Raw genomic sequence first — 21506 nt, 5'->3', positions numbered from 1 at the left:
CATGATCAGTTGCAAAACAGTCGATGATGTCCAAATTTTCCCATAGAGATTTCACATCTTCTTTTGTAGTAAGCATTGGCCTGACCTGACCTTTGCCATGGCCTATACTTTCTAGGTCTTCCTCACTCAGGAACAGGTGGTGAGGAGCCACTTCACAGGTTACTTGTACACCTTTCTGTTTTGCAGCTCTAATAATTTGGATCTGTTGAACACAGCAAATAAAGATTCATGTAGTTCTGCACCCAAAAAAAGCCTTGTGTTCCCAGGCATATTTAGAATTATCTGAAATATTGTTTGTTCACTCGAAGAAACAAGTAGGATGTTATTAAATAACAGCCCATAGATTTTCCACTTTCCATGAATTATACACCACTCCCTCAGGAGGAGAGCTAGTGATTGGTCTCAAACAAAAAACAGAAATTGGTGGAAAAGCTCAGCAGGTCTGGCAGCACTTGTGGACAGAAATCAAGAGTTACGTTTTGGGTCAAGTGACTTTTCCTCAGAATCGATGGCAATTAGGAAAATGTTTGTTTATATGCAGAAGATAGAGGGTAAGGGGCGAATGATAGGTGGGGATACAGCCCAAAGCGATAAAGAACAGTTTGACAAAGGAGTGGATGATAATCCAGCTGGAAGTGCGAATAGCTATTAATTGGGAATGTTGGTGGCTAACAATAGGTTGTGTGTAATAGCAGACTATGTGATGATAAGGCCTGGCGTGTGTGGTTTGAGCAAAGGACATGGGAGAGCTTAAGGCCTAAAGTTATTGAACTCAATATAGAGTCCAGAAGGCTGCTGGGTCCCCAAGTGAAAAATGAGGTGCTGTTATTCCAGCTAGTGCTGAGCTTTGCTGGAGCACTGCAACAAGCCTGAGACAGAGATGTTGGCCAGGGAACAAAATGGTGTGTTGAAGTGGCTGGCAACTGGACACTCAGTCTTTTTTATGGACAGAGCATACATGTTCTGCGAAGTAGTCACCCAGTCTACACTTCATTTCCCCAACGTAGAACAGACCACATTGTGAGCAGAGAATGCAGTAGACTAGATTGCTTCACCTGGAAGGTATGTTTGGGCCCTTGGATACTGAGAAGGGAAGAAGTAAACAGACAGTTGATACACCTTCTGTGGTTGCAGGGCAAGGTACTGTGGGGGTGGGGGCGGGTGGGTGGGGTTGGGGGGAGGAGGGGAGGGTTGAGAGTGAAGGAAAAGTGGATCAGGGTGTCCCAGCTGGAACGGTCCCTGCAGATTACTGCTAAGGGAGAGGAGGGGAACGTGCACCTGGTGGTGGCATCTTGTTGGAGATGGCGAAATGGCAGTTAATAAACCTCTGGATGTGGATGCTGGTGGGATGATAGGTAAGGACAAGAGGGACCCTATCACTGTTGTGGGAGGAAAGAGAAGGGCTTGAGGCCGTAGTAGAGGAGGAGATGGGTCAGACCTGGCCGAGGCCCCTGTCGACAACAATGCTGGGGAGTCTTTGGTTGAGGAAGGTGGTGGACATTTCGAAGGCTCCCTTGTCGAAGTTTGCATCTGTTCCAAAGATCCCATGGAAACGGAGGAACTGGGAGAATTGAATACAGTCTTTACAGGAAGCAAGGTGTGAGGACGTATAGCCAAGGCAACTGTGTGAGTCGCTAGGTTTGTGGTGGGTATTGGTGACCAGCCTATCCCAGAAATGGAACAGAGACATTGAGAAAGGGCAGGGAGGAGTCAGAGTTAGACCAGATGAAAGTGAGGCCAGATTTGAATGAGACAGGGAAACAGCACCAATGACATCATCATGTGGTGTCTGCAATGCAGAAGTCAGTCTGCCTGACAACAACAGCACCATCCTTGTCAACAGGCTTAATTAACAAGCCAGGGTTGGATCCAAAAAGCACAGAGTGCAGTCAATTCCCATAAGGATAGATTGAAATGGATAAGGTGAGGGCAGAAAAATTGAGGCTAACCAGTGTCACATCAACAGTTCCCAATGAGTAGGTCGAATGCACCTATAACTGTGATTGTCTGGCAGCTTGAGCAGCTAAATGGCCTATTATAGTTCCTATTCCTACGGTGGACAATAGAAATTTTAGAAGTACCATTTCACAAATTTCTACATGTTGCAAATTACTTTAATAATGCCTAAAACAGACAGAAATGATGCAATTTACTAGATGCTTGTCAAGCTAGTGCAAAAAGGTTGGGGAATTTAAAGTATAACCAAAATAAAACAATCACATTTCTCCAATCTGTTAAGACAGCTTTAAAAACATTGTGCTAGAAACTGGCCACAGTCACAAACATGGAAACAGTCCCTGATCAAAGTAATGAATTTGGTGAGGTTTTGCCAATTGTGGCTTTTTGAGAATAGTTGTGAAAGGAATTTTTGGGCACACAGACTTCAGTAAACACAATGTTTAAAAAATGAAACAAAAGTGTGCACTGTATAAAATAGTAAATGGCTCAGTGTAGTTTTTCTTAAAGTTATTTTCAATTATTTACCAATTTGGGTTACTTTCAGATGGTGGGCTAACATTTCGACAAAAGTTGCAATAAACTTAATTGCAGCTGTATTAATAAAACAGCACCAGGTTACTGCACTTAAATACAGTAGGGATATAGCAGAGTGGTACCAGACAGTACATCAAATATTACTCTTGGGTAAGAAGCCTTGCTGAATTTTGGATTTTTCCAGGATGGGTCAAGTAGATTCTGTGGGCGTCGTGGATTGCATGGAGCACAGGAAAGACAGTATGAGAGGCACTGAACTGGTGTATTTAAGTGCAGCAACCTGGTGCAGTTTTGCTAATATAATTGGAAATAGTATTTATATTGTTGTAATAAACCTAACTTCAGAGATTACGCTGTGCATTGATTGACAAGAAACATTCTAATACAAAATGTAGCATACATTAGGGAAAAGAAATTTCTGTGATACAATATCCTATAATTTTCACTTCAGAAGGTAACAAAATAACTGAAGCTCTTCCATGGATAAAACCAATTCTTGGTAATGACACAAGAGTGTCAATGAAGTGGTATTATTAATCAGAAAAATTCCGAATACAAGTTCAGAAGCGCGGGCATTCTTTTCCAAACCATGTCTTAAGCTTTCAAGTTACTATTCCTAAAGGTAATCCAGTTGTTCCTTTGGTGGTGCAACTAGATTTGAAGTTCGAATCAAGGAGATCTGCAAAATAGAAAAGAACCCTTCGGCCTATCAAGTCTGCACAGGTCAAAAGCAACCAACGAATTATTCTAATACCATTTTCCAACACTTGCTCCATAGCCTTGTATACTTTAGCACTGCAAGTGCACATCTAAATACTTCTTAAATGTCACGACGGAGTCTGCCTCTACCACTACCTACAGGCAGTGAGTTCCAGCTTCCCACTACCCTTTCTGGGTGAAAAAGTTTTTCCTCACATCTCCTCTAAACCTTCTACTCCTTGTCTTAAACTTTTGCCCCCAGTCATTGATCCTTTCATCAAGGAGAAGAACTCCTTCTTGTCTACGCCCCTCATAATTTTATACATCTCCCCTCAGTGTCCTCTGCTCCAAGGAAAGCAAACATTCTATCCAATCTCTTTATATTATTATAATACTCCAATCAGGCAACATACTAGTAAATGACCGTTGCTCCCTTTCCAGTGCAATCTTTTCCCTCCCATAATGAGGATTCCATATCTGCACACAATACTCTAGCTGTGGCCCAGCCAACTTTTTAATACAGTTGCAGCATAACCTACCTGCTCTTAAAACTCTGTGCCTCAGCTAATAAAGCAAAATATCCCGTATATCTTTTTGATCAAGTTATCTATCTGTTCTGCTACCTGAGGGGGCCAGTGGACTTGTACGCAAAGACCCCTCTAATCCTGTGGTTCCCAGGATCCTACCTAGCATCATGCCACTAATCAGCCCATCTGTGTCGTCCTGTAATCCAAGGCTATACTCCTCACTATTTACCATCCCAATTTTTATGTCCTCTGCAAACTTGCTGAACAACCTGCCTACATTGAATTCTAAATCATTTATTGTTACCACAACAGACTTCAAAAGTACTTCAGTAGCTGAAAAAATCATTACTGTGAAAGGAGCTACTGGAGTACTTTTGGAGTCGATCTTGCTATGCAGAGAATTATGACCGAATTACATGTGGGCACAAACAGGAGAAGAACCAGATTTTTATCCCTGACCCTGCTTACATGCAAATAGGTGTAATTGAATATATTGATTGGAGTGAACTGCTATGTGATACATTGTCAAAGTCGCATGTTATCTTACCTCCTCCTTTCTAGCTACATGGCAAATGTGAACTGGTCTCTGGTACAACTGAGCAACCATTAAAATGGCTGCTACAGTCTGTCTCTCAGCATGCACCACTATGGGCAAATGCTTTGGCCACTTCTCAAAGTGCTGAAAAGAAGAAGCAATTGTATTTAAACTTCATTAACAGTAAAAATGCACAAAGTAACACATACTATTCTCAAAACATTATAAATTAATGTCAGTTAATCCTTTGTTTTAGGACAAGAAAGATTTTTAGTTCAAGAGTAGGAACTAAAAGGTAAAGATAAGTCACCACAATCCTACTGAACCATAGGGCTGCTCTCTCATTAAGGAGAGACAGCAGGTGACAGTTTAACTGGAGGGTCACCTCTGGCAAGGACAGCAGTTAAAAAGAGTCTTTCACGGTAGCCTTCAGGGAACCTATGCTGTGGGCATTACTTTGTATTGCAAACTTGCCATCTAGCCAAGCAAGTTAACCGACCCCAGAATAGGTACTACATTGTGGTGGAATGAATAAAAGAGATATACTTGTCTTCTTTGAAGTGCCTTCCAGAATACAATTATGCACCAGCCTAGAGAATTTCTTTGCCAAAATAGAAAAACATTTCAGGTAGAGCAAATAATATAATAAAACTTAACGATCACTGGATGCTTTGCGCACATGGGATTTTCATAAACGACTGCAAACTGAAATAATCTCAAGAATTATACCTCTGAAGCTTGTTCTGCTCTTCAGAGATCACAAACAGAGAGCTGTAAAGCCAGTGCAACAATATTTAGAAGGCTCCTTCACCTTCTCAATGCAAGGCTAAATAGCTGACACTGCATCGCAACAAATGCCCAGACTGGAATGTTCCAAATTCAGTCCACAGTCTATGGAGCAAACCATTTCAGGCTGGTGGAGGTATGGACTCTGCTTTTGACCTCACTGTCTTTCAACTATTTTGCATGCACATGTGGTGTGGTGGATTCAATGAATTTGGAAGGGGTATGTGGAAGGGGAGCAAATAGAAAACAAATTTCATCAACATTGGTCATACGGTCACATATTGCAATTTAGTTAATACCTTCTAAAAAAGCACAAAGCTAGCAAGAAAATTTATGTGAACAGCGACTGAAAAAGGTCTTGTTTCCATCATGGATATGAAGAATAAATTGCAAAACAAAAACAGACGGTTAAATAATCAGACTTTAGGGACTCACAATTATGCTATCAGAAGAAAAAGCAACCATGAACTAAGTGTTGGGTTAATCTAGACCATGTTGCTTTGGTATCAATTTATTTCACAGCTGTTGAATACATAGCTCAGAAGACCAGAAATTTAATTTGAAAGTGTGATCTTCAGTACTCATACTGTGAAGCTACATTTAAACGATATAAGTTATCATTAAGACCATAATCTGACCCTTGCAAACCGAGAAAGTAAAATCCACTCTACCTCTATCCATAAAGATACGTTATCCATTTTGAGTGTTGAGTAAGTATCATTTAGATACATCTTCAAGCCAGCAGCAGAATTGCTCATCAAAGGTAAAACATCAGCATTATCTGAAGATGCTCCCAGAAACAAAGCAAAGTCACAACGAGCACCAGCAGTGGCCAACTGGGTGGGAGGGGGAGAAAAACATTTTGCAAGAACATCAGCTTGTTATAACAAAAAAAATTGTGAAGAAGTCACAGAGTCATACAGCACAGAAACCCAACCGTTCGATCCAACTCATCCATGCCAAACAAGTTTTCCCAAACTAAACTAGTCCTATTATCCTGTGTTTGGCCCATATTCTTCCTCCCACCTATCCCCTCCTCCCACCTCAAGCCCGAGCCCCATCTCCTACCTACTAACCTCATCCCGCCCCCTTGCCTGTCCGTCCTCCCTGGACTGACCTATCTCCTCCTGTACACAGTACTCCAAAAGTGGTCTCACCAACATCCTAAACAACCTCAACATAATGACCCCACTATTATACTCAATGGTCTGAGCAATGAAGGCAAGCATACCAAATGCCTTCTTTAACACAATTCATTGAGAGTTGCTTCACAAGTAAACAATGTACCCGAAACCCCTGTCTCTGTCCTACAACGCTCCCTAAACTCCTACCATTAACTGTGTAAATTCTGCCCTTGTTCATCTTAACAAAATCAAGCACCTCACATTTATCCAAATTAAACTTCATCTGCTACTCCTCGGCCCACTGACCCAAATGATCAAGACCCCTTTGTAATCTCTGATAACCTTCTTCATTGTCCACTATGGTGTCATCTACAAGCTTCCTAACCGTGCTTTCTATATTTTTGTCCAAATCGTTTAGATAAATGACAAACAAATGGGCCCAGCAATGATTCTGGCAGCACACCACTGGTCAGGCCTCCAGTTTGAAAAACAACTCTCTACTACCACCCTCTGTCTCCCACTGTCAAGCCAATTTTGTGTCCACTTGGCAAGCTCTCCCTGAATTTCATGTGATCCAACTTCACTAACAGTCTACCATGCAGGACGTTGTCAAAGACCTCAGTAAAGTTCGTGTAGATGTTTACCACTCTGCCTCCATTTATCTTCAGTGACAAAAAGCAAAATACGCACTTAATTTTAACAATGTTAAAGTGAAATGTTTGATCACAAAACCAGAACCATTTATTTCACTTCAGTTCCTCCTAAAAACAACTAAATAGAAGATTTACGTGCTCTTTTAGTGTTAGAACCAAATTGCCCAGTCAATTGTTTAATTTGCCTGTATCAAACACAAATCAGTTTTGCAAATAATTTGATGATTATGCATTATAGCATCTGCAAACAAAAATGCACAAAGTGCAGCAATTTTAAACATCAGTAATGCTTGCCTGAAAGTCTGGCTAGGTTTCAAAAATACTTGGTGTGAACTTCCCACTTTTGAGAAGTTGAAATTAAAATTACCTTCTGTACAAGGGCAAAGGTAGCATGGTCTGTGATTGCTGGATTTGTGTTTGGCATAGCACACACCATGGTAATTCCTCCTGCCAAAGCTGCTGCAGTGCCTGAAGCAAAATCTTCCTTATGGGTTCCACCAGGCTCACGAAGATGTACATGGACATCAATCAGACCTGAAGGTGAAAAATGTACAGGCACAAAACTTTTATTCATCGTAATTAAATACAATGAAGGAATATTTTCACATATGCCATTTAGATGTGTCATTTGGAACTTGAATACTGACAAAAGCTGCAAACAGCAAGATTACTATGTCACTACCTGGTAAGCGAATCAATTTGTGAGAAGTCATTGAATCAATATGAGTCTTCACTGGAGGGGCACTGCCTATCAGCCGTAAAGCCTGGAGAAGAAAAGACAAATTATCAGATTAAATAGATTGATCAGTGAAGTTAAAATTCATATCAAAACAGCAGTACTTCAAGATGACAAATTTCAGGAAACGTGCCTCAACAAAGAGTTTGGTGCACTTGATATCAATAATTAATGGAACAGAGTAGTCTACAGCCAATCGCCTAGTACGGTAACCCTTGGTAACAAAGGAAGAAAGGCGTCGTCCTCCAGAGTTCCTCATGGAGAGATTTATAACCAAGTCAAAATGATTTTCTTCTAGATAGTCCACAATGCTTCTGTGCCTCTCTTTCAAAGGACCATCGTTGTCAGAATCTTCAAATGGCCAGTCTACTGCCTTGATCTGCAAAGAAAGGAACCAGAAGCTAAAACTGAAAATTATCGAGAAATTAACCAGTAATCTGCTGAGATTGCACAAAAATATTTGTTTAGATCAAGCAAAGGAAGCTTTGCAACTGACCCTGTTACATCTGGCTTGGTTATTTTTGTTTTAAATGACAGTAGGTGATAAAGGGAAAAAGATCCAATACTGACATGGTCCCACTTTAGGCATAAATTTTTTTTATGCAATTGTACATAATCAAAACTGCATCATGCCATAGTTAAACCAAACTATATTGAAACAAGCATTTTAAATTAATTTGAAACAAAGGCACATTTTACATCAGGGAAACCAGCATTTTGTGTACAACGTCCTCTCTTGTCAGCTTCAAATAGGGGAACAATATTAAGTAGAATTGATCTACTATACTAATCTGTGCAACATTTTCAACTCACCCCACATCATATTTTTACATCAAACCATTAGGCTTCAAATTTTTTTTCTGATGTCACCGTCATGCTTTTTTAATTAAAGCCATTCCAGTTTTTATCCCAACGGTTCAATCAAAAGTTCAGACACATATACAATGTCCTTACCTCAATTCCGTGCTCAGTGTAAAAATCTGCTGTACCCAAACTTGCATATAGGTTATAACCAAGCTGCTCCAAAGATTGTACTGTGGACAGCAGCTCACTCTTGTTCTGAAAGTGTAAGAAAATGTTGTAGTATGAAGTTCAGAGCTTAATTATGGACAAGAAATTGTAATAATGTTGAGAACACAACAGCCACTGAGAATATTAAATTTGAATATTCAAAATATAATCAAAATAGGTACAACAAAAAAGTTTAAATTTAAAAAAGGACAGATCAGAAAAAAAAGATTATTGCAATATGAAGCTATTCTTCAAATGAATTTAGTTTGCATGGTAATCTCAATATACTGTTTCATTGCCAATGAAATTCTTTTGAAGTGCAGCCACAGTTGTAATGTTGTAGTAAGATGCCACAAATGAAAAGACCAAAAACAAATAAGCAGATAATTTACTATGGTGGTGATGGCTAATAATCAAGATTACCAAGGACATCAGGAAAACAATATGGCTCTTCTTTGGAGAGATACAGCATATAGAGACTCACTGACACTAAACTTGAAAGGCAGGGCACCAAACAATACAGCACTCCCTTAGTTCTGCAATGAAATATAAACCCATACTATACATTCAGGCCCTTGGAGTAGAGTCAAAACCTATGAACTTCTAACTCAGGAAATGCAGTACTATCAATCAGCATAATGTTGGCATCTTTTTTTAAACTTTTGAGTTACTTTTATTTCTGCAATACGGGTATTTTCATCAGCACAATGCAAGGACTCAAATTTACAAAAATTAGATGATCTAGGAACACAGGAATTTTCTGGGACCTCTGCCCACTGCCTCTTCTCACAGCGAGTTACATTTCCCCATGCAAAAAGCATTCATATGGTTTTCAAAACATGGCAAACACTGCAATGATATACCTTAACCCCTGCAGTAACAATTTATATCATTTCTGTAAAACAAAACCTTTTGTAAGTTGGTCAGTGTATTGGATTTACCTTGTAGCTGCCAATTGAAAGCAGTATGTTCTTTTTAGGTATTTTAAAGCCAGTGCTCAACATGGCCTTGAGGTAGGCCTCATAACGGTTTTCTCCAAAGCAGGCCACCTCTCCAGTACTTGTCATCTCTACACCCAGGACCACATCTGCCCCAGCTAGGCGAGAAAATGAAAACTGAGGCACCTAAAAATGAAGTTACACACAGTGAATCAGGAAGTTTGACAATTCATTGAAATTATTTTCCACACCTTTCATTTCTGCGATACTACACCTGCGATACCTACATCACGTGTTTACGAAAAGTTACCTTAATAGATAGACAATCTGTTTCTTACTGTTTTATTTATCAAAACGAAAAATCCACTTTAAATAAAAGTTGAAACTGCTGGAAATACCGAGCAGGTCAGCTATCAGTGAAGCTTGAATCTTTCAAGTTAACAGTCTTTCAAATGTAGCAGTGGCTTGAAACATTAACTGCATTCACTCAGCATTGTTGCCAGATCTGTGAAGAATTTCAAGCATTTTCTGTTTTTATTAAATTTCATCATATTTCCAAAATACACAGTATTTTGCTTATATTCAGTTGAATATCCACTTTACTCAGAAATGTATTAAAAATTTTCTTTATGACATTGGTTGAGCCAAGACCAACCCATGAATAAGGAATAAATGGGGTTAGGAATTCAAATTTGACTTCAAGGGGAAGCGATGGCCTAGTGGTATTATCGCTGGTCTGTTAATCCAGACAGCCAGATAATGTATGGGGACCCATGCTCGAATCCCACCATGGCAGATGGTGGGATCTGAATTCAATAAATATCTGGAATTAAGAATCTAATGATGACCATAACTCCATTGCTGAGTGTCAGAAAAAAAACCCATCTGATTCACTAGTGTCCTTCAGGGAAGGAAACTGCCTTCCTTACCTGGTCTGGTCTACATAGGACTCCAGAGCCACAGTTTTATGGTTGACACTTAACTGCCCTCTGGGCAGTAAGGGATGGACAATAAATGCTGCCTAGCCAGCGACCCCCGCATCCCATGAATGAATAAAGGAATATGCAATGTACATTTACAATTCAAGCAAAACCACTGTAAAAGTTAGGCTTCAATATTTCTGGGCACAGCAGTAATATTCTGAATAATTTGATGAAGGTACAAAAAACAACTTTCTGATCAGCTTTAAACTTCCCCACTAGTAACACCTACTTGTAATTTTTCATTTATTTTGAGAAAGGAAATGAAAGATGAAAAGCAACAGACGCCGAAACAACACTATTCTTCTACAATTCAATTATATTTAAATCAAACACAGCAAATGCCCGAGAAACTCAGCTATGGCAGCATCTGTGGGGACAGAAACAAAGTTAATATTTAGTGTGTATGAATATATATTTATGTAGGCAATTATATTTAAGATCACTTCACCTTTACACCTACAACTCCTGTACCAGTCATTAACCCCACGGGCTCAACTTCTTCACCCATAATTACTTGCGTAGCTAGGGCTATCATGTCAACACCAAGTGTTTTCGATACAAATGGAAAAGAACGTGAAACTCTCACATTGCATTCTATCACTTTGAGTTGGTCATCCTATAGAAAAGAAAACAGAGTTAAAATAGCCATTTCAGTGCTCTGATCTCTCCAACAATTTCTTGACATATTTCAAATGCAAGAAAGATTTTAACAGAATGTTGGGCTATGCTGTCAAATCAGTTGCACCTGAGCTGACAAACACAAACTATAATATTTTAGTGGTCATTTGAGTGTTGTCTTTAATTTCGCTCATCAAAACCATGAAATATCCAAGCTCTAAAGATTGTGCAGAAGGAGGAACATGACTGATTCCCTTGTGTTGGAGGACTAATCTACAGTAGCGAAACTCAAAGAGGCAAGTTTTGCCTTTTAGTGAAAATGTTAAAAAGTAGACAAAAGAATGAGTTAAACATCTCATACAATTTTCAATTTGGTTGATAACAGAAAGGTAAAATCAGGCAAGATGTATTACAGACATCAAATTAGACAGCTTATTTAATATTCATCTATTGTTAAATTTTTGCCAGACTCGAAATGTGCACAGATATGTGGACACCTTATAAAGATATAAAGCAGAATGAAGCAAGCTAAACCTAAAGCATAATTTCAAGTTAAACATGACTGCAAGACAACACAATACAGATATCAACTGCTAAACATAGTTCAGAATTCAAGCTAGAAAGCAGTGCTTCAAACAATAAGTAACAGCTGCTTATGGTGTTTAGGGTTAGATAACAGACAGCAAAAGCCTTGAAATTATTCAAGGTTCAGTTGGATTCTACAATGGAAGAAGGGCAAAGAAACAACACATTTCTATGCAAACAATAACACATGGATCAAACATGGGCATTTTGTGATCTGCAATTATTTCCAATAGCAAACTTCATCCAATTTATTTTAAAAACAACAGGTTTCACGTAAAAATAAAATCATAATCTGATATGAATAGTTAGTTTGGTGATTTTTGATATTTTGTATTCTAATAATATGAATTTCCATAAAGAAAAATTCCCAAAACCTGCAGCCTAAATTTTTCTGATAGCAGAATAAAAACATCTTAGCTCTTTATTTGCAGGGACCAAGCAGAATGGAGGAAATAAATAGGCTTTGCTATACTCTCACCTTCACATAGAATCTAAATCAAACATGGAACAATTCACAATTGCTCAAAAATTTAACCTTTGCAATGAGTTGAAGGTTGAATGGTCCAGTGGCTTGTAATTCTTGTCCAATTGCATGTACTATAGCTTTGATCCTTTCTGTTGTTTTCTGATTTAAGTCTTGAGGTGGAGTTACCAATGTAGCATCTCCAGAGTGAACCCCTGCGTTTTCTACATGCTCTGATATAGCTACTGCTATCACAACTCCGTCACAGGCAACTGCATCCACGTCAATCTCCTGTGTGACATAAATGTGCAACTTACTTAATTAAAAGAGTCAAGAGAACACACAAGCTGTCCAATGCGATTTAAAATACTAACTACTTTACTAAACCAAAGATTGTTAAAATACGTACAATTCCATAGAATACTTTAAAGATAGACTTAGTTAGACAAGAAAGAAGGCAGCATTTCATTACACCAGTTTTAGCACGACACACTAAAGCAATTACAAGGATTCTCACTGGTTCCAAACACGTGGAATCATTTTACTATTGCCATTATCTCCTAATTTTTTAAAACCAAGTATCTGTTTGGAAATGTAAGATGAAGTGAGAAATTTGATCAATAACCTTAAAACCTAACATGGTCAGCTCGGACATCTGGTCCACATTGCTACATACAAAGAGAAAAGGTACTCTAAGTAGTACCTCAGGAGTCAAACAATTTGAACTATAATCTCCATGCATTCTCGATGAATCAAGATTTCCATAATTTCATCTGTAGTGCATTAACTAAAATTGAAATGTTACTCTTTGCAAATACCTTTCACAGGAATGGATACAGGCAAATAAACTTAACCCATTAAAGACCATGATAGATTACTGACAGAAACAGGGAAAAAAAAGGTGTAGGTAGGAACTTCAACCTCCATTTAAACATAAAATAACGAATCAGGACTTGCAAATCATAGAAGTAACAACAGTCCTTCTGAAGTAGCGAAAAACAGCACTGCAAAGAAGTTTACAACAATGAGAAAATCAACTTTGTTTACCTTTGCCTCTTGAATGAATTTGGATATGACTACTGGGTGCTCCTTTGAAACTGCCACAGCACTGCTAAGGAACTTCTCCAAGTCACTGTCCGAATAAGCCACATTCATAGCAACCCCACTCAGCACATACGATGGGCGAATGAGGCATGGATAACCAACTTTCGCACAAAACTGTTTGGAGGACTGTAAAAGGAAACAACCATTGAGTAACTGAGACCAAGATGACACTCCAAATCTTCCAATGTAGCAATAAGGTGTTCCTTACTTAAGTATTTTACATCAAAAGACTTGCAAACATCTGACAGTTTAACTGCTTACAATAAAATGGCACGCAAGCACATGTGCACTTACTTCTGTGTCAGACAGTTCCTTCCACAGTGGCTGGCTAATGCCTATTGTATCCAACATTCGGGAGAACTTGAAGCGATTTTCAGCTGTGTCAATGGATTCTGGTGATGTGCCCAGGATTCGACACTGCTGACGATGTAGATCCATGGCAATGTTGTTTGGCAACTGTCCCCCCATAGACAAGATTATACCCTCTGGGTTTTCAAGTTCATAAATATCCATCACAACCTGAAAAGACAATAAAGGTAATGTCAAAGATGTTTTCAATGCTCTTTCAGTCTGAAGTGCACTTTTATCTCTGATCACAAAATTAACATTTCCTAAATGTTCTCTTTTCCTCTCTAACTTAGCTGATCAGTCTATTGCCAAAATCAAATAACGGGCTAAGTACCTGATGACAGGAAATCTAGTACAACAGCAGCACATTGCAAGACCCCTGCTCCACTTAAAATTAGATACAGAAGATGTACCGTTGATTTTTTTAAAAATCAGTTTCGCATTGCAGCTGCTTGACAAGGTAACTGGCCAGATATAAAAGATTAAAGATCTGATATCATCTTTAATTCATTCACAGCTACACAAACAATTGCACATGCACCTACAGCTGGTAATAATCACAAACTGATTGGATATAGCACATTTTTAACTTATGGCAGGATAATTTAGATTTTCCAGCATTTTACATCAGCCTTATAACTCATCATATCAACTGGATTAAGTGTCAGACACATGCTAACTTCCTAGGAAGGCTAAAAATCCACCTTAGTCAGATGGCTAATAACTGACAAGTGACCAACAAGGTTAGGGAGTAACAAATTTGCCTCTGGGTTCAATTTGATTTCAAGGTATACGCAAAATCATATGAGACTGCGTCAGTCAATCCTAAGATTGAGAGAAAGGAATCTGGTGAAAACTGAAAGAACTGTGGACGCTGTAAATCAGGAACAAAAGCAGAAGTTGCTGGAAATGCTCAGCAGGTCTGGCAGCATCAGTGAAGAAAAAAAAAAAAATGAGTTAACCAGGTCCAGTGACCCTTCCTCAGAACCCAGAGAGAGTACAATCCTGTCTATTGGGGGGGGGGTACAGTTGACAAACAAGAAATCTGATGACCTCCCTCAGCATACTTTGGGAAAACAGTCAAATTGGCAACACAGATTCAAAACAAAAACAAAAGTCCAGAACAATTGGAAAGCTACAACTACAGGAAATCAAAGAGAAAAAGGAAGGTTTAGTGCAAGATCTGCTTCATGATTGATCCAGCTGAGGTCTAACCAGTGTCTTATACAAGTTCAACATCACCTCCTTCACTTGTACTCTATGCCCCTATTGATAAAGCAGAGAAAAAAAAAAAAAGTGTATGCTTTACTTACTGGTCTCTCTACCTGTCCAGCCACTATCAATGATCTGTGTACATGTACACTCAGGCCCCTCTGCCCCTACACTGGCCCTTAGAATTGTACCCCTTATTTTGTATTGTGTATCAATGTTCTTCCTACCAAAATGCATCACCTCTCACTTGTCTACAATGAAACTTATCTGCCGCATATCCACACACTCCACCAACTTGTTAATGTCATTCTGGAATTCTACACAGTCCTCCCTCAATTTTTCCCAGGTTGTGTGTCCTTTGTAAACTTTGAAATTGCCTTAGGCATACTAAAATCAAAATCATTAATATACAAGGGAAAGCAAGGGTTCCAATATAAACTCCTGGGGAACTCCTCCACAAAACTTCCAGCCCTAAAAATATCCATTGATCATTTCTGAAGAATTTTCTGAAGAAGAGTCCAGACCCAAAATGTCAGCTTTCCTGCTCCTCTGATGCTGCCTGGCCTGCTGTGTTCATCCAGCTCTCCATCTTGTTATTTCAGATTCTCCAGCATTGACAGTTCCTATCTCCATTGATCATTACTATCTGTTTCCCATCACTCAGACCATTTTGCATCCACATTGCTACCAAGTCTTTTATTCCATGACCTAGAACTTTCCTTACATCTGTTGTATGGCATTGTATCAAATATCTTCTGAAAGCCCATGTACACTGCATCAAAGCATCCCTTCTTCAAATCATTCTGCTACTTCTTCATAAAAAATTCATGTAAGATGATTGGTCCACTGTTGTTTATCATTTATATGAATAAGAATATAGGAAGTATAGTTAGTAAGTCGGCAGATGACACCAAAATTGGTGGTACAGTGGATTATGAAGGAGGTTATCCAAGAGTACAGCGAGATGTTGATCAGAAGGACCAACAGGCAGATGGAGTTTAATTTATATAAATGCAATGTGTTCTACTTTGGTAAAGCAAACCAGGGCAGGGCTTACACAATTAACGGTAGGGCCTTGGGGACTGTTGTTGAACAGAGAGACCTAGGGGAAGCAGGTTCATAGTTCCTTGAAAATGGTGTTGCAGGTAGACAGGATGGTGAAGGCAGTGCTTGGCATGCTTGCCTTCATTGGTCAGAGCATCAAGGAAAGGAGTTGGGACGTCATATTGTGGCTGGACAAGACATCGATGAGGCCACCTTTAGAATACCGTGTACAATTCTGGTTGCATTGCTATTAGGAGGGGTGACGGTAAACTAAAATGGTATAGAAAAAATTTACAAGGATGTTGCCAGGCTAGAGGATTTGAGTTATAAGGAGAGTCTGGATTGGCTGGAACTTTTTCCTCTGGAGTGTCGGAGACTGAGGGGTGACCTTTGAGGTTTAGAGAATCATGAGGGGTACGGATAGAGCGAATGGCCAAAGTGTTTTTCCAAAGGTTGAGGAGTCCAAAACTAGAGATTTAAAGTAAGAGGGAAAAATGGACTCAAAGAGGGTAATACATGTATGGAATAAGCTGCCAGACGAAGTAGTAGAGGCAGGTACATTTAAAAGACATTTGGGCCAGTACAACAGTAGCAAAGGCTCCGAGGAATATGAACCAAACACAGGTAAATAGGATTAGTTCAGTTTAGGATACCTGGTTGGCCTGGACGAATTGGACCGAAGGGTCTGTTTCCATGCCATATGACTATATAACATAATCTCCCCTTTGAAAATCCATGCTTATTCTTCCAAATCAACCTATCATTTTCCACGAAACTACTAATTTTATCCTGAATAATTGTTTCTATAAGTTTGCCCACCACTTAAGTTAAAATGACTAGTCTGTAATTGTTAAGCTTATCTTTACAACCTTTCTTGAACAAGACTATCATGTTTGCAACTCTGCACTCTTATAGTATATCGCTGAGACTAAGGAAGGCTGAAAGATTGTGGCCAATACCCCTGCAATTTCCACACACACTTCCTTCGAAATCCATCAGGTGCCAGTGTCTTGTCAATTTTAATAGCAACAGTCTATCCAACACATCTGCCCTATCAAATTTGAACCCTTCTAGAGACTGAGTTCTCTCCCCTGCACAGAATCTCTCTCTTTTGCAAAGACAGATGCAAAGTATTCATTTAACACTTCAGCCATGCCCCTGCCTCCAGGGTAAATCCCTTTTCGGTGCCTAATCAGACCTACTTTGCCTTATATGACCCTTTTACAATTTATATGGTCATAGAAAACTCTGGGACAACTTTTCTGTTGGTTATCTTTGTTTCTTTTCTTTGTTTTTTTTTCACCTCCTCTCTGAACCCTTGATATTCCTCGAATATAAGCAAATAAAATTGACATTGTGCTTAAGCATAGTTTTTCTTCTTTATCTTAAATTCCATCTCCTTTATCATTCAGGAAGGTCTGGATGTGTTGGTTCCACCTTTCTCATTTGACAGAATATACCTAAACCATCTCTTCTTTGAAGACAGCCTATTATTCAGTTACTGTTTCTCCTACCAATCTCTTGTTCCAGTCAATCTTACCCAGATCGGTTCTTCCTCCAGTGAAGTCTTCAGGTCTACCAACTGGTGTTTTTCACTGTGGACTGCTGCATGTCATTCTCACCATAATTCTGAACATCGTAATACAATGATTGCTGTGTCCTAAATGTTTCCAACTGACACTTGATTCTCGTGGCCCATCTCATTTCCAAGCTCCAAGTCCAATAATACACTCTTTCTTGTTGGATCTGAAATACTCTGCCGTAGGAAGCTCAGTTCAGGAATGCTGCACCTCTCTGCCTCTTACACTCCAAATATCCCAGTCTATGTTTGGGGAACTGAAGTCGCCCATTATAATTACTCTATAATATTGGCATCTCTGTAATTTCCCTGCAGATCTGTTCTTCTACATCTTTTCCACTAGCTGGTAGTCTACAGATGACATTTATTATTCGATAATTATTGGAGCCTGAATTTTTCACACTAAAACAACAACTCCACAAGTGTCAAGCCAAGATCACCCAGTTCAGCGTAGAAAAACAGAAATAAGGGGCCTAAATAAGAATTCACTGTTCTATGTAATTCACACAGCACAGAGTATCATCTCAATGTTCGAGAGAAATTCTATCCTGAAGAATATTGAAATAAAGGATCCTGTGGTGTTTAATTAAATAAATGGGAATAGTTTTTATTATAAAATCAACTAATTCAGTCCCGATTCCAGGAATATCTCTCATCACAGCCATGAAATTGAAATGCTTACTATGAAATCTCACTGAAGGGGTCTCTTCTTTTTAAGTTTCAATCAAAAAAATAGACTAAGTAGAACTAAAAGCCTTATATTTTTCCATGCATGCTTTACAAAAAAAAAGTTACAACTTTAAGAATGGAAACTTCAGGAAACCTAGCATAAAAATTGTTGGAAAAAAGCAAATTGTAGTAATTTTCCATTTTTATTTAAATAAGAATTCTCTTCGAAATATGAAATATGGTTCTAAGTTTCTAAACAATTCTCTCTTTGCTTTTCTAAAAAAAAAGCAGAGAATTACAGGAGAATCAACTTACCTCAAATGATATTTCATCGAAGTAAAGCCTGTCACACATATCATAATCTGTACTGACAGTTTCAGGATTATAATTCACCATTATGGTTTTGTAGCCCATCTGTATGAAATAAAACATGAGTTTGTTTAAAAGGCATTTCAGCTTTCAAGAACATAAGCACACCATGCTACACTTCTGGTCAATCAAATGTTGAATTTATACCTACTGATTTGGGGAAGGCACTGTATGTAACTTTAAAAATCACCAAAGCTATGAGTCATCAATTTGCTGTTTATTCACAATTATGTTTATATTATTATGGTCATAAATTTTCCAAAATTTGTCAACTGTGGATAACAGGCAGGAGTCAGGCCTGCCGGTATGTTCATTTTAGTGTGTAAACCAGCGCTTGAAAAGTTGATCTATCCCGTTGATCTGCATAATAACAACTCTGTTGGAGGTCAGTAGTGTAAAGTTACCAACTTTGTTGATTTTACAGAGCCTGCTGGAGTACATGCTTTTGGCAATGAGTACTGTATTTATTGGACAGATTACTGAGTATGAACTGAAGCCACAACCCACAACTTTTCCTTTAAAGATCATATTAAATATGCTAAGAAAGCAATTTTGAAGACTAACCTTGCGTAATTGTTGGATACATCCAACAGCACACCAATCAAACTCCACGCTGCTCCCTATTCTGTAAACACCGGAACCAATCACCATCACATGAGGCGTGGTAAAGTCAAGATCGTGTCCTTCACCATTATACGTCAAATAAAGATAGTTGGTTTGAGCTGGCCATTCAGCTGCTACTGTATCAATCTGTTTCACCACAGGAAGGATGTTCCACTCCTGTCTCAATCGCCTCACTGCAAGTTCAGTACTAAGGAAAAACAATCAAAGCAATTTGTAGGTCATCAGCCTTGAATACAAAGAAATTGAACATGTACCTATCCAGAAAGCAAGGGGGATATGTTTAGAATTTTTCAACTTCTCCAAATCTTTCCCCTCACTCTCACCAGCTAACTGAGCAGGGCAACAAAGTCAAATGTCCAAATCACAATGTATAATCTCATTTATAGCTTTTCAGTCCAAATCTAGACATCTATTGATCAAATATGGTGCAGGCCATAACAAAAGTACACATTAGTGAAAAATCAATCTGTAAGCACAAACTTAAACAGTAAACTCAATAATCAAAAACTGCTTATTTTTCAAATGAGCCTGTGCTAATTTGCCTTGATTTTCTAAAGGATCAGAGATAAAATATACCAAAATATTAGGAACTGGAGGTGGTGCCCAGGAACATGCTGACAGTCCTGTAATATTATAGTTGTGCAGAAATGAAAAATCAAATCGAGATGGTTAACATCTTAATCAAATTTGATTGCTTTTAGACCATTTGTTTTGGAAAACAATTTGCACTATACAGTCACCGTGAATTGTCCCACTGGTTTACCTCTGTATCGCCATTGCAATCTGTTTATCAGAGAAACCAAGACGCTTAGCTTGCAGGAGATCATGACAAGGCATTTCATCCTTTGTGTACATCTCAAGCTTCATTGAATATTCAACAATGTTTTTCATTTTGTGAAGAAACCACTTGTCAATTCTGGTCAACTCATACAGACGTTCGATTTCATAGCCTGCCCTCAAGGCCGCAGCAAGGACAAAGATTCTCTTATCCGTCGGAGTTTTAAGTTCCTAAAACGTAATTCAATAAGGTAGTAAATTATCAAGCAGTTTATTTAAAATTGAGATTAGAAGGAATCTGCAAGAAAAATATTCGAAAGCTGGACCTTCCAGACAAATACTAATATTAAACCGGTAAGAGAATGTGAAACTGTGTCTGAGTTAGCACAGTACAACACACAAAGCAAAAACTGGCACAATCAGCCATTGGCCTGCCATCAGGAATAGTAATATTAGCTCTTATGGCTTCCATTACAATGTAATCAGACTTTTGCAATCAGTATTCTGGAAAGAAACAAGATGACAATGTAGTTTTTCTTCTTTATTCATTCACAGGATGAGGGCGTCACTGGCTAGGCAGCATTTAAGAGGGCAGTTAAGAATCAACCATGTTGCTGTGGGTCTGGAGTCACATGTAGGCCAGACCAGGTGAGGATGGTAGTTTCCTTCCCTAAAAGACATTAGTGATGGGTTTTTCCAACAATCGACAATAGATTCACAGTCATCATCAGACTCTTAATTCCAGATAATTTTGGAAAATTCCACCATTTGCAGTGGCAGGACTTGAACCCAGGACCCCAGAACATTATCTGGATCTCTGGGTTAACAGTCCAGCGATAATACCACTAGGCTATCGCCTCCCCATTGGGCTGTCTTTATTTACTTAACACAGACATAGCATTGCCCAAGACAACGGGGAAACATTTCCCAGTGCTAACTGGAGATGGATGTTTAATGCTGGCCTCAAAAGTTACACTAGCTGGTGAAAGTTCACTTCCACATAAGTGTGCAGTGATACCTAACTTGAGCGCAGCGTTCTGTACTGGTTATTTAAGCGCATTGGAACAGCAGTGTTAGATTCCAGGTAGCCAACTTTACTTTGATGGTGACCACTTCAGGTTATGTATCAGAACATCTGAGAAAAGTTGCTATTGTTCCAAAGAGATCAGAACTCAGAACACAAAATTATTTTCCCCCCAATTATGTGTGTTGCAATATTCAAGGAAGCCAATTAAATGATTGGATTTAAAAAGGAAACAATGTCACAATTGACAGGGACAACTAAATCAGGAAATTATGCAATTTCATCAAGATTAAAAAAGAATTAAATCAATTTAACATTTATTCTGCAAGTGTAATGTTATTACAGTAAATGCATCAGATTACCTACAACTATTACACTATACCAAGTCAACTGTAAGTACGAGTAGAAAATTTATAGCAGTACGCCCATCTTCACAGATGGCAGAAAAACTTCACTAAAGTCCAACTTGGGAAGAAAACAAAAACAAAAGCACATGATTCTATCTGTAAAACACAACCAACTGCAATGGCGAGATGATATGCAATGGTTGACAACTCCAACAAGTGATGTTTTGTCTACCGCTCAAGAAATCTCAGGCTTTTCAG

At 38.7% G+C, this 21506-nt stretch overlaps 1 protein-coding gene across 1 annotated transcript in view; it reads right to left on the bottom strand.

Moving 5' to 3' along the window:
- Positions 1-21506, bottom strand: part of cad (carbamoyl-phosphate synthetase 2, aspartate transcarbamylase, and dihydroorotase) — a 121271-nt gene that overhangs the window by 30444 nt on the left and 69321 nt on the right. The window contains exons 17-31 of the mRNA XM_048597065.1: positions 19864-20108; positions 19041-19287; positions 18423-18521; positions 13550-13774; positions 13199-13381; positions 12224-12442; positions 10934-11101; positions 9506-9688; positions 8508-8612; positions 7687-7932; positions 7500-7581; positions 7185-7351; positions 5712-5876; positions 4267-4398; positions 1-202 (exon numbers count right to left, since the gene is read on the bottom strand). Of these exons, the coding sequence (XP_048453022.1) occupies positions 1-202; positions 4267-4398; positions 5712-5876; positions 7185-7351; positions 7500-7581; positions 7687-7932; positions 8508-8612; positions 9506-9688; positions 10934-11101; positions 12224-12442; positions 13199-13381; positions 13550-13774; positions 18423-18521; positions 19041-19287; positions 19864-20108 (2668 nt within the window). The remainder of the gene's footprint in view (positions 203-4266; positions 4399-5711; positions 5877-7184; positions 7352-7499; positions 7582-7686; positions 7933-8507; positions 8613-9505; positions 9689-10933; positions 11102-12223; positions 12443-13198; positions 13382-13549; positions 13775-18422; positions 18522-19040; positions 19288-19863; positions 20109-21506) is intronic.

The sequence above is a fragment of the Rhincodon typus genome, chromosome 5 (assembly GCF_021869965.1).
Source record: "Rhincodon typus isolate 14 chromosome 5, sRhiTyp1.1, whole genome shotgun sequence".
NCBI classification, from domain to species: domain Eukaryota; kingdom Metazoa; phylum Chordata; class Chondrichthyes; order Orectolobiformes; family Rhincodontidae; genus Rhincodon; species Rhincodon typus.
This window is presented reverse-complemented; position numbering and strand designations above follow the sequence as displayed.